The 12,667-nt window shown below is 35.4% G+C and overlaps 1 protein-coding gene across 1 annotated transcript; it reads left to right on the forward strand.

The window, feature by feature from the left end:
* Positions 1 to 1,292: 1,292 nt before the first annotated feature.
* Positions 1,293 to 11,382, forward strand: LOC138404577 (uncharacterized). The gene is made up of 4 exons (XM_069509022.1): positions 1,293 to 1,549; positions 6,974 to 7,072; positions 9,551 to 9,704; positions 10,450 to 11,382. Exons 2-4 carry the CDS (start codon positions 7,033 to 7,035, stop codon positions 10,604 to 10,606), a joined length of 351 nt encoding a protein of 116 aa, XP_069365123.1. The 5' UTR covers positions 1,293 to 1,549; positions 6,974 to 7,032; the 3' UTR covers positions 10,607 to 11,382.
* The last annotated feature ends 1,285 nt before the right edge of the window (positions 11,383 to 12,667 follow it).

Below are 12,667 nucleotides of genomic sequence, written 5' to 3' on the forward strand. Positions count from 1 at the left end.
GTAAAATTCAAAATTTAAAAATGTCTAAGTTGAAAAAATTCCAGGAGTGATACATTTTGTTAAGTACTGTTCTACTTATGACACTCTTTGTAGTCTTTGGTTTTCCTCATGGAGATTTTGATAAGGATTATCATACTAAACGAGCAATTTTTACTATACCTACAGGTACATTAAGTCGTCTAATATTACGAGTATAAAAAGGTAAATGTACTGATACCTAGATAGTTACATTATCCCTGACTCTATATAGGCTATAAATTATGAAGGCTGAAGCCGATACATTCTAGAAGCAAGATGAAGAATGCTTTAAAAATCACTATTTTTCACCGAGTGATTTATGAATTATGATTTACGTTTTCTTATCTGTAGAATGTCCTACAGAGGATTAAGGAAAAGTTTTAAGCACCGATTTATTTCGATCGCCTTATCTGTAGGTATTCTTGCTTGATTTGAAATTGAAATAAGTATAATACCCATAATAGGGATCTTATTTAATGCTTTATGATACCAACAAAAGATAAATGTCTACCTAATGATAAAATTATTATTAGTAAGCTATAATAAAATTAATGTACCGATCTTTTACCTATTGTTTCTTTTGACAATCTTTTTAATATCCCTACTAATATATTGTTGGTATTGCAACTCTAGCTAGACCTACAAATTCTAATTGTAAGAAACCGGACCGACCACGAGCTGATAAAGTTGGCTTTAAAAGACCTTAATTGGGAGGTTTTATTACATATTATCTAGTCAGTCTACTTAAGTTCATTTTTATTCCTTTGTGAGAAAGTGATTCTACGATTTGTTACCTCCTTTACATTAACTAATAGCTAGGTATTACCTAACACTTCATTTTACGTTCACTTTTGCACAATAATGACTGACTGCAAGTGACGTAGTTTGGAATATTTAGCTACCTAGTAGGTAAATACATTTTTGGCGAGTTCTATGGATTATATATTGTCGTTTGTGAAAAATATATGGGAATATTTTAAAAAATCTGGCTTATCAATTCGCGCGTCAAGGGGGCGTTTTAACGTTGATAGATAGATGCCTATATCCGATGATATGGTACATTCCTAAATGAGTCACGGGGCCTCATTGCGCATTCTCATTTGAATTAACCGTTAAATCTTTTAAACATTCTTTTCGTAGCGTTTGTAGCTAATACCGAAAGAAAAAATATACCTACTTCATTATTCAAATAGGTTGTTGTGTATCACTTGGTGACAGTTTGTTGGTTCAACGGTAAGGTTTTGTGCCCATTGTGCCTCATTGTGAGGTGATCTGAGATCTCGCTGGTTGCCGTCATAACAGTGAGAGCCGCGCTTTGGTGCACAGCGCATGCGCCTACAACTGGCGCTGTAAGGCTCTTTTTCAAAATCGACGAGCCTAAGTAAAAATTGTGATCGTTATATCAAGTTGATGCCAAAGTACATAGTGCCTACTGCCTAGTAAATCTCGTTTCTTATACTTACTAGTTTTTTTGAGTGAAAGGAACGGATGACCAGTCTTAGAACGAGTACCGTCTTCGTCGTATTTAAATGTAAGTTCGTGGAAATGTACCTACTTTACGTACGGATAATAAACCTAATTTGACGTAGGTACCTACTCGTGTGACAAGTTTTCTGTTCATAATAAAATTAATCTAACGACCGTGCGTCTTGTGATCACAGAGTGATGATACCTATTAAAAAAAAATTGGTAACGTAAACAAACATTGATAAATCTACCATGATAGGATAGGTAGGAAGATATTTTAGTAGGTATAGGTTAGCCTAGGTACCTATTAAAATATGTAGGATAGGCTGCAGACGAGCTAGACAGGTAGGTATTTTTTTTTCAAATACATATGCCTATTTACCTACCTATATCCTATAACTATATAGGTACACACATATATGTTATACATATATATGTTTTATCAGAAACAAAATTATTCGGTTTAAAATATTCAAGGTCCAATGACATTATAGATATTCGACGATGCGAATAAGGTAGAGCTCCTATATTATTTTATGATAAAATAACGTAGCTCTAGCCTCTACGTTATTTTATCAAAAAATTAGATAAATTCTTTAATTTTTTTTGTAATGAAAATATTACAATAAAACTTAAAGCTAGCCTTATCTAATTACTATATAAATCATGCCCGCGTGGAATGGTGCCAAGAATACTGGCTGCATTTCAGCGCTGGACAGCCAGGCTGATCCCTTGCGCAAAAAATGAGCCAATTAATGCTTTAATTAAGTTAGATAAATTCATATTTTTCTGCTACGTTTTGTACTTACTACTTATTCTGAGGTTCAGTGCAGATTTCCTTATCAGTTTACCGTATAGCGCCAAGCAGTGTTTACATTTAGATTGTTAATGTGCAAGAGTCCATTGCGGCTTTCAAAACTCGACCTGTTTCGTACTTGACCTACTTACACCTCAATGTAACTCTTAACTCGTATCGTCTTTAATCCTTAGACTTTACAACCGATAACAAGTGATTAAGAACCTAATTCTACTCACCAAAAATATATATTAAGGTAGATAGGTACCTATATTTGTTTCCTTTAAAAACTGTAGCCAGAAAACTGCCAGTGGGACCCTATTACACTCCGCTGTACGTACGGGAGAGGGGGGTTGGGTGGTGGTTCCCTCTCCGATTGCCATATCGACCTGTCGCGTACTATACCTATACTATATCTTCTGTAGTAGTATAGTACACTTGACAAAAAACATTATTTTTCTCTAATAGAATGAACATGTAGTAATAGTAACTTGTAACATCGCGGCATCGGTAAGCGAATGGGCTGTGAAAAGGTAACAGACAGACATATACATATATGTAATATACACTGTCACCACAGCTGTCACATTTATAATAGTAGGTATGGATATCAACTTAAGCACTTATTTGTTTTTTGTCTAAATATATAAAACGAAAGGTGACTGACTGACTGATCTATCAACGCACAGCTCAAACTACTGGACGGATCGGGCTGAAATTTGGCATGCAGATAGCTATTATGACGTAGACATCGGTAAGAAAGGATTTTTGAAAATTCAACTCCTAAAGGGGTAAAATAGGGGTTCGAAATTTGAGTAGTCCACGCGAACGAAGTCGTAGGCATAAGCTAGTTTATTATATTTTCTGTAAATATGTACAGTAGGTAAGTAAGCAGTTAGATAGGTAGGGTAGGGTATCTATTTCGTGTAAGAATGTTACAGTTTCAGCACGATTTTTGTAAATAGGTAGGTAGTAGGTGTATTATTCAATATACTTATGTCACGTTTATTATGTAGTAGGTTCTTAAGTAGGTACCTAAGTATATAATTTTATTATTTCTTCCAGCATTTATTTTATAGACGAAGTTACCTAAGTGGCTACAGCTAACTAGCAGCCTATAGAAAGGTAGTCTAGCCTAGTCACTAATCTATGTATATAAAAGGTAAAGGTGACTGACTGACTGACTAATCTATCAACGCACAGCTCAAACCACTGGACGAATCGAGCTGAAATTTGAGATGCAGATAGCTATTTATGACGTAGACATCCGCTAAGAAAGGCTTTTTGAAAATTCAACCCCTAAGGGCGTAAAATAGGGCTTCGAAATCTGAGTAGTCCACGCGGACAGAGTCGCGGGCATAATCTAGTTCGAACTATAATAATAATAAATGTCTTGCTCATTGCTGCACTTTTTCAACCTGCTGAGCAACTCGTATGTCTGTTACTCTGGTTCTCCTACGAATCATCTCATTCCTGATTTGAACAGGTAGAGAAACTCCAACGATAGGCTCTCTCCATCGCCCGATGAGTGAATCTGAGCTTTCTTATGTCAACGACCATGTTTCGGATCCATAAATGTTATCACTGACAACACGCACTGTTCGAAGACTGGTCTTCAAGCACTGAGGAATTATAGGCGAGAAGATATCTCGCAGTTTCTCGAATACCAACTGCCCAGCCGAGTTGGATTCAGAAACTAAACTCGGCTAAACTCTTTCTCGAAATTGGACCAATCAAGCAGACATAGTTATTAAAATATCTCTCCATCGCCCGATGAGTGAATCTGAGCTTTCTTATGTCAGCGACCATGTTTCGGATCCATAAATGTTATCACTGACAACACGCACTGTTCGAAGACTGGTCTTCAAGCACTGAGGAATTATAGGCGAGAAGATATCTCGCAGTTTCTCGAATACCAACTGCCCAGCCGAGTTGGATTCAGAAACTAAACTCGGCTAAACTCTTTCTCGAAATTGGACCAATCAAGCAGACATATTAAAATATCTTTGCAACCAAGCTGGATTGTGTGTCCCAGTATGTAATTACCTATGTGTAGGTAGTCTAGTCTGCAGAGCTCTCAACGATTACTGGGTGGGGCGGGACATGAGCATTAGACACGATTTTCGACTTTTTCTTTCACCTGCTTAGAAATTCTGTTAAGGTCATTGAGCATTGTATTAAGGTCTCTCAGAGTCGCTGCGATAGCTACTATGTAAGTACCTATGTCATGAGCATTATCATCAACGGCAAGTACTACGTAGGTACCTACTTGCCGTATTCCTAAGTAGGTATAGGGGTAATTAATTTACTATCTCATTTTTATCGAATGTACTATACGTTGGCCACATTATAGAGTTCTTTGACATATGCCGTACAAGTCATTGTACACTATAAAGTTGACGATAGGTACATTTAACAAGAAATTAAAATTATTGGTGTTGATTGATAGTAGAAATATTATCACTGATGATAATCTTAGCTAATATCTAATAGATAACTTTAAATCAAATCAATAACTAATCAATAAAACAAAAAGCATTATTGAATATTTATTTATTTCGTACCTAAAACTTAAAAGCTCTCTTTATGATGTCTTTGTTTACATTGACGTACGAAACGCTTTTCATTCGAGAATTTTTTAATGACTAAACAAACTTACCTGTAGGTGAAGTTCTATCATATATAAGTATACGAAGGCTTTGTCCGAAGAAATTAGCAGTGGCAATGTTATGACTGCACTTCAAAATTAATTAACGTTCTAGATTTTGTAGTGGGTTGTAAGCTATCCTCTTGGTCCCGCAATTTTGAGTATAACAATCCAATCATGTCGAATCTAAATTCCAAATTTAATTTATGGTACCTACCTTCTTTGAGAGGAAATGTGTCAATTGTCATCAATAAATACTTCAGGATTTAGAAATATTACTTCAAAAATTCAGCGAAATGGGTCTTTCGCTGAATCTTTCAAAATGTGAAGAGGGTATATTACATTCCAGATTCTTACTTAACAGCTTAAATTATTTGATAGGTAACTACCTAACATCTCTACCTATATTTGACGACGCATTTTCCCCTCTGCTGAATTCTCAATTACTTACTTAGATCATTTAAATAAATTTTCGCATCGTCTCTCGGATAAACAATGCTTATCCGGCACAATTGATATAAAATATTACGCTACAATATACACCTTTAAACCACCAGTGTAGTGGAATACTATGGTCTAATCTTTAAAAATCAATCGATAAGTTGTCGCTACCAGTTAAAAAAAATAATTATCTGGTAGTCTTCATGCCGATAAAAATCTTTAGTTACCTATCGAATCAGTTTATCGGAAAATCTTAATTGCATTGCGACAACATTTCACCCAAATTCTCAGAACAATTGTTTTTATTTTATTTTTATGCGCATATTTAGGTAGGTAAGTTTGATAATTGATTTTTTTTCTAGATTAACAAGAAATTTTTAATATCCAGATCAACAAAATATTCAGGTTCAAGGTAATCCTCGCTTAGGTATGTTCGCTGGTGTTAATATGTCCTTCCCCTAAGGCCTAAACAATAAATTGATATAAATAAAAATAAGTAAATAGGTAGTGCATGCTAATATAAATAAAAAAATACTTATATGAGGATAGAATGTGATCAAATCATCAAACTAAGTATAGGAATAGCTTTCCGCCGTATTGTGACAGTGACCTCTTAACTGGCAATATAATAAAACTTATATTTTTATTTAGATTTTGTAATATAAAAAACTTTAGATAAGTACCTACTTGTAAAAAACCTTAGGTTTCTCTGTATTTTTCTCGCAGATCGTACTTTTCAAGGGACAGCTAATAATTGATAGGACTTTCTTATTGTTATAGGTATATACTTTGATCAGTAGGTATAGATACGATTTACTGTTTATGTAGTTAGTATGAAATATATAAGTATACATATTTTGTAAGTATACCTAAGGAAGGACATAATCATTTTAAATAGGTTAATTCGTTTATAAATAAATAAAATTGCAATAATAATATACTTAATCGATTGAATCTCAAGAGTTGATTAAGTATCAAAAATGATATCAAAACACTTAATATGTATTTTATGATAGATCAGATTAGATATTTTTATTTTCCTAAATTAAAAACCATACCTAGGTAAGTAACTATGTAATTTTTTTGAAATCAGGGGTTTTCGATCCGAAATTAAATAGGTAAGTACTGAATTCAGGAAAATTACTTCATGGTAAAAATTAAAAAATAGTTGCGTTGCATGTTTCCGGTGCTTAAACGTAAAATAAGTAAAACTTCTTCAGAGTTCCAAAAAATGCCACTCCGTCGTCTTGTACCTACTACCAAAGCTCTTCCAAAGGTATCAACGTAGAGGACTATAATATATCAATGGGATTTCATATGAAAAGTCTTTACCTGTACATTCTAAAACAGATTTTTGTTTATTTTTATGCATAGTAGCTTTTGATTTATCGTGCAAAATGTCAAAAAATCCATTTATGGTACGGAACCGTCAGTGTGCGATTCTGACTCGCCCTTGGTCGGTTTTTTGGATACAAAAAACCTTTTGTCAAATTTTCAAGTTTCTAACCCAGCGGCTGTGTTGATCAGTTAGCAGTCAGTCAGTCAGTCAGTCAAGAAAGTTTTTTGATATATATAGATAAGTACTTATTTGACCTTTGTTTCAGATACTTTATGGGATCATAACACTCGAGTTTCGACTCTTCAGTGAGAATAAGCTCAAAACATGGACACATTCGAAGGCAATAACGCACGGTTCAAAGAAGGTAATTCTTATCTTTTACGATCTATCGGTTCTTTAGGCGCAGTCTGACACTGGGCTGGTGTAAATTTCGGTTTAACGGACCGGAGATTCAGCAATAAAATAATTCGTTAGCCAAACGCCGAAGTTTTGTTCTTTGACAACCTCTTCCTGGACCAAAGATTGGCTAGTAAAATCTTGAAACGAATTAACTTTAACATGCCAACCAAAAATTACATTCATAAAACTTATTTAAGTACCTACCTTTGTAAATTTAGATACCAATATACATATATCCTAGGTATCTGATATCTGAAGAATAAAAGCAAGATACCGACGTTTAATAAGTAATTTATCGACAACAAGTACCTACCTACTTACCTACTTGAGAGAATTACAATAAGTAAGTTAGATTTAGTAAAAATTGTTACTTACTATAACATTGCTGATGCGTCACAACCGAGTTATTTGGTTTCGATGCGAGAGCTGAGCTGAGAGATATAAAATACGAATTGATATTAGTGATGTAAGTAGTACCAACTATTATATCTTTCTGTGGTAGTACTTCATTATAACGGTTATAGGTATAACGTCATTTTGGGCTTGAGCGGAAGTTGATTGTAAATTACTTTTGAACTGTATTTTTAAATGCAGGTGTAATTTCCTATTGTGCTTCTTCTAGAAACCAAGTCGTGTCATAAATGCAAACCACTCATCTGGCATCATACCTATTTGAAATAGAAAACTGCTAAATATTGTGCACAGTTAAATAGGTACCTACTTGTTGACGTTCGATTCAAGTTTAACACTTACCAAAATCTAAGAATAATTTATTCTTTGCTCCAGCACACCTTCATATAAGTAGGTACCTAATTAGTAGTTACCTATCTAGTTAGAAGAAATAGAAGATAATCCGGTTGCCAATTTACCATCTATCTCAAATACTCCATACTATAATATTATAAATACGAAAGTGCGTGTGTCTGTCTGTCTGCTAGCTTTTCACGGCTCAACCGTTCAACCGATTTTGACGAAATTTGGTACAGAGATAGCTTGCATCCCGGAGAAGGACATAGGCTACTTTTTATCCCGGAAAATTAAAGAGTTCCTACGGGATTTTCAAAAACCTAAATCCACGCGGACGAAGTCGCGGGCATCATCTAGTCTTTTTATAAACAACCTACTATGCCTATACAATATACATAGAGTGTAATCTCATTAGATTAGTAGAGGAGTTAAATGATGATATTATAATTTGGCTCTTTCATCAGGTTTTTAATGCTTATTGTAATTTGTAGGATCATTGTTCAAGAATCACGTCATACCAACTATAAATGTGAAAGCGTTTGTTTGTTGGTTTGTCCTTTAATCATCTTCAATCACGTCGCAACGGAACAACGGAATATCGTGGGTTTGTGCACTAGGTGGACGGACGACATCAGACGAGTCGCAGGGAGCCGCTGGATCCAGGCGGCGCAAGACCGTGGCGTGTGGAAGTCCCTACAAGAGACCTATGTCCAGCAGTGGACGTCTATTGGTTGATGATGATGATGATGATGATGTGCATGTGTAATAAGTATTTTTAAGTGACATGGACTACTTCAAAATTCAAAGAACTTCCAAGGGATTTTTAAAAACCTAAATCCCGGCGGATAAAGTCGCGATCATCAGCTAACACTTAGTTATTACTATTTACTAGCTGATGCCCGCGACTTCGTCCGCGTGGAATGAGGTTTTTCAAAAATCCCGTGGGAACTCTTTGACTTTCCAGGATAAAAAGTAGCCTCTGTCACTTTTCAGGTCTTTTACTATATCCATGCAAAAAATCACGTCGATCCGTTGCTCCGTTGCGACGTGATTGAAGGACAAACCAACAAACCAACAAACAAACACACATTCGCATTTATAATATTGGTAATGATTATAATCGTCACTAGGTTTATCTCAATATGTATTAAATAAATGTATACAACGGATACGGTATATCCATCGCCATCCCACAATGACTCGGGTTTTCCGTAGGTACTGCATCCAATGATATCATAAGTACGTATTAGGTATTATCTACACTGCATGCATCGGACTGATCATTTTTGGTAGGTAGGATGGTAATTAAGGTACAATACTTATAATATCATTCGGATTTAAAATGGGTTCGGGTTTAAAAATTTATTTACTAGCGATTTTTGTCCATATGGATTTAGATTTTAAAAATCCCGTGCAAACTCCTTGATTTTGCGAGTTAAAAGTTTCCACACCTTTGTCTACCTACCTATCCGACCCGTTTGCTCGTCGCGGCGTGATTGAAGGACAATCCAATAAACACACCATACATAGCGAAACTAAATAATTAATCTATGAAACACACATTCCCATTTATAATACTTAATAAAATGTGGTGAATAGTGATATTGCTCACGAAATTATAAAATATTGAATTTACGATGGAAAACAAGCAACAACAAAGAAATAGATAGCTACATTAATTATTTTGTATTTGTAGATATGATCGAGTCAACAGCCGACCCAAGCGTATCCGTGATCGTAGAGGAGGTCCCGGCGCTCACCGTAGCTACAATTCTTGGTGTCACAGTTGTAATCCTCATCGCCATTATCGTGGTCTTCGTTTTAGGAGTACTCATCGATTGGCGCCAGCAGTAAGTCTTTCCTACCATTTCATTTGATAATACTTAAATGATGGTGCTGTTCAAAAATGCAAATAGCGTGGAATTTTTTCACATTCGTGACTCGTACCTTCCTCAACCCAGTGCGATTCAACGAGGTAGGTACAAATTCTGAACCATATCGCTATCTAATCTGAACCAAAGCGCTTTGCAGCTTAACGAAGTAAACCTGACAAGACCTGATTCCATTCTTAATAGTTGGAATATCGATGCTGGTAGTCGAAACTGGGAATCTAATAATAATAAAATAAGTAAGTAAGTATATCTTTAATGACACGAAGATTTACCGTCACATCTGCAGTTGTGTAGTTCTTGTGATTGCTCGGCTTTATTATAAACGTTTGCAAAAACAAAGGGCCCGAATCGCCCAGTAAAGCCCTTTCTTACGGCTAGCAGGTCGAATTTAACTAGGTACAGCTCTTCACTTGAACATTCACATCTAGATTGTAAGATTTGCTTGTTAATACTACTTGACGGACAGTATTCACTCCAGCTTCCTTTTAGAGGAGTGTAGTTGCGTATATAAAAGGCACAGATCGCTGGGCTCATTTTGCTTCTATATAATAAAGTAGTTTTAGCTCCACGTCCACAGGATAGATCCCACTCAAGACATTTCATCTGCTTGTCATCTATAGACGATATTTGGGAGCGCAGTTAAATGTCATTACACTGTGCCGTGTTATTACACTGTTTACTTACATGATATACTTGTTTTCAGACGGCTGATGGAGAAGAAGATAGGTGAAGTGAAAAAGTTGAAAAACCATAGAAAAAAGAACACTAATGCCGATCTCGATGTGGTTAGCATAGCGAACAATATGGAGGAACCAGGCGTCAGTGCAGCTCCGGCCGAATCTCTGAGACATTTGCCATAAAAGTTTTATTGACTTTATTGAATTATTGCTATGTCGATGATGAACCTTCTGTACCTACGTATAGATCTATAGATGTTTTGACTTGTAAGTTATTATAACAAAGCATCAACCGAAGCAAATTGTTTTACAGCGACAATTTAAACATTTTGTTACACCGGCTGAAACGAACAATAGTTTCTTTATATCTTATTATATTTTACAACATGAATAATATATACTTATTTTTATACATACCTACAGGTAGATACTTAATAATTTTTTAACATATTTGGCGTAATTTTAAAATTATTAGAATTATTTGGCGGGGCAATGAGTCATCAATCATCAGAACCATAACGCTGTTATGAGTTGCCCAGACTTTGTGATATGGCACAGCGATGCGTTACTGATAATAATCAGTAATCTGTGGCAATGCGGTTGCGGCAACCGGTGCGGGGTGTCTTGAAATTTTAGCTCGCATACCTTGCCGCCTTAAACATAAAAACCCTTTTCAAAATCCGACTTCCAAAGCCACTACAAAAGTTACACAAACGCTAGTATTAGATAATATACATAATATAACTGTTGACAAAACATTATAATACTTATAACTAGGTGTGTTACTCTTATACCAAAAAGTTTGGACTACAGAAAATATTTATTAAATAAGAAGTAAGAATGTGGGACCTTATAAATTGTTAAAAGTTAGTTTATTAGTTTTATTAAGTATAAGTATACCTACTTTATAATTATGCTACCCTTAAGAATGCGTAATAAAGGTAATGATAATCATATTCTATGGGTTCATTTTATAGACGTCCTCTTCAAGATAAAGTTCAAATAACGTACTTAACTTAAGGCGTTAGAAAAGGAAACACCTAAAGTAGGTATTTGTAGTAGGTACGTAACAGTTCGAAATGACAATCGGGGTATGAGGCGGGGGGACCCCGCACACCCGCGCTATCCCACACCGGGTTAGCGCGAGGGCTGTACGGGTGTGCGGGGCGACCCCACCCTGATTGCCATCTCGACCTGTCGCCAACTATATGTGCCATTATATTAAGTAATATTTAAGCATTACAGACCGGCAAATCATAAAAAAGGCAACGATCATGGAAGTATGTATGGCTATGGCTGGTGATGGGCTCACGGGATAAAGGACAACTTTCCGATGCTTGAGTCTATCTGCGCTGAGTAGTTGCGTTAAATACCTATTACATCACCATCAATCCATCACCGACTCACTACTGAGTACGGGGTTTCTTCTCAGAATGGGGTGGAATGGGTTTGGCCTTAGATTGGCAATCTTCACATACCTTTGAGAATATTCCGGAGAACTCTCAGGCGTGCAGATTTCCTTACGATGTTTTCCTTCATCATTAAAGCAGTTGTAGCGTGAAGGAGTAACAAACTAACAAACATCCAAACGTTCACCATTGTAATATTATTATTAGGATTAAGTAGAATTTATTTATAATTTAAATAATATTATTAGAAAATAATGCTTGAGCGCGAAAATAAGAACTGCCTAGGCTACCAGTTAAAAATATAAATTAGGACATTGAATAAATAAAAATTTAAAAACGTTATAAATATATTAATTTCTAATAGACGAAAATTATAATATTTTGCATATCTATCTACAGACTTATAAAATACTAGCTGATCCCCGCGGCTTCGCCCGCGTAGATTTAGGTTTTTAAAGATCCCGTATAGCCTATGTCACTAAGGAATAATGTAGCTTTCTACTGGTGAAAGAATTTTTAAAATCGGTTCAGTAGTTCTAAAGATTACCCCCTACAAACAAACTTAACGACATTACCTCTTTATATAATACAACGGGCCGTGCAGCAGAAATCGTAATATTTTAATTTCGCCATAACTTCAAAACAAAACGTCCAATTTTAATCATTCAAAGACCAAATATTATCTCCATAAACTGTTCTTAGTGATGAAATCATTTATTTTGATAAGGATTAATAGCATGAGTAAAATAAACGCGTTTAAATGTAGTCCAAAAAAAATTCAAGATTTTTAAATAAAAAATGGTTGCTGTGCCTCACTCGACATAGATGGGTATAG

This window comes from Maniola hyperantus, chromosome 3 (assembly GCF_902806685.2).
Source record: "Maniola hyperantus chromosome 3, iAphHyp1.2, whole genome shotgun sequence".
NCBI classification, from domain to species: Eukaryota; Metazoa; Arthropoda; class Insecta; order Lepidoptera; family Nymphalidae; genus Maniola; species Maniola hyperantus.

What these genes read in the sequence shown, in the direction of transcription:
- LOC138404577 (XM_069509022.1), top strand. Translation starts at nt 7,033, where the DNA reads ATGGACACATTCGAAGGCAATAACGCACGGTTCAAAGAAG. An exon ending in TAACGCACGGTTCAAAGAAG is followed by an intron (nt 7,073 to 9,550) that starts GTAATTCTTATC and finishes TTGTATTTGTAG; the next exon opens with ATATGATCGAGTCAACAGCC. An exon ending in CTCATCGATTGGCGCCAGCA is followed by an intron (nt 9,705 to 10,449) that starts GTAAGTCTTTCC and finishes ACTTGTTTTCAG; the next exon opens with ACGGCTGATGGAGAAGAAGA.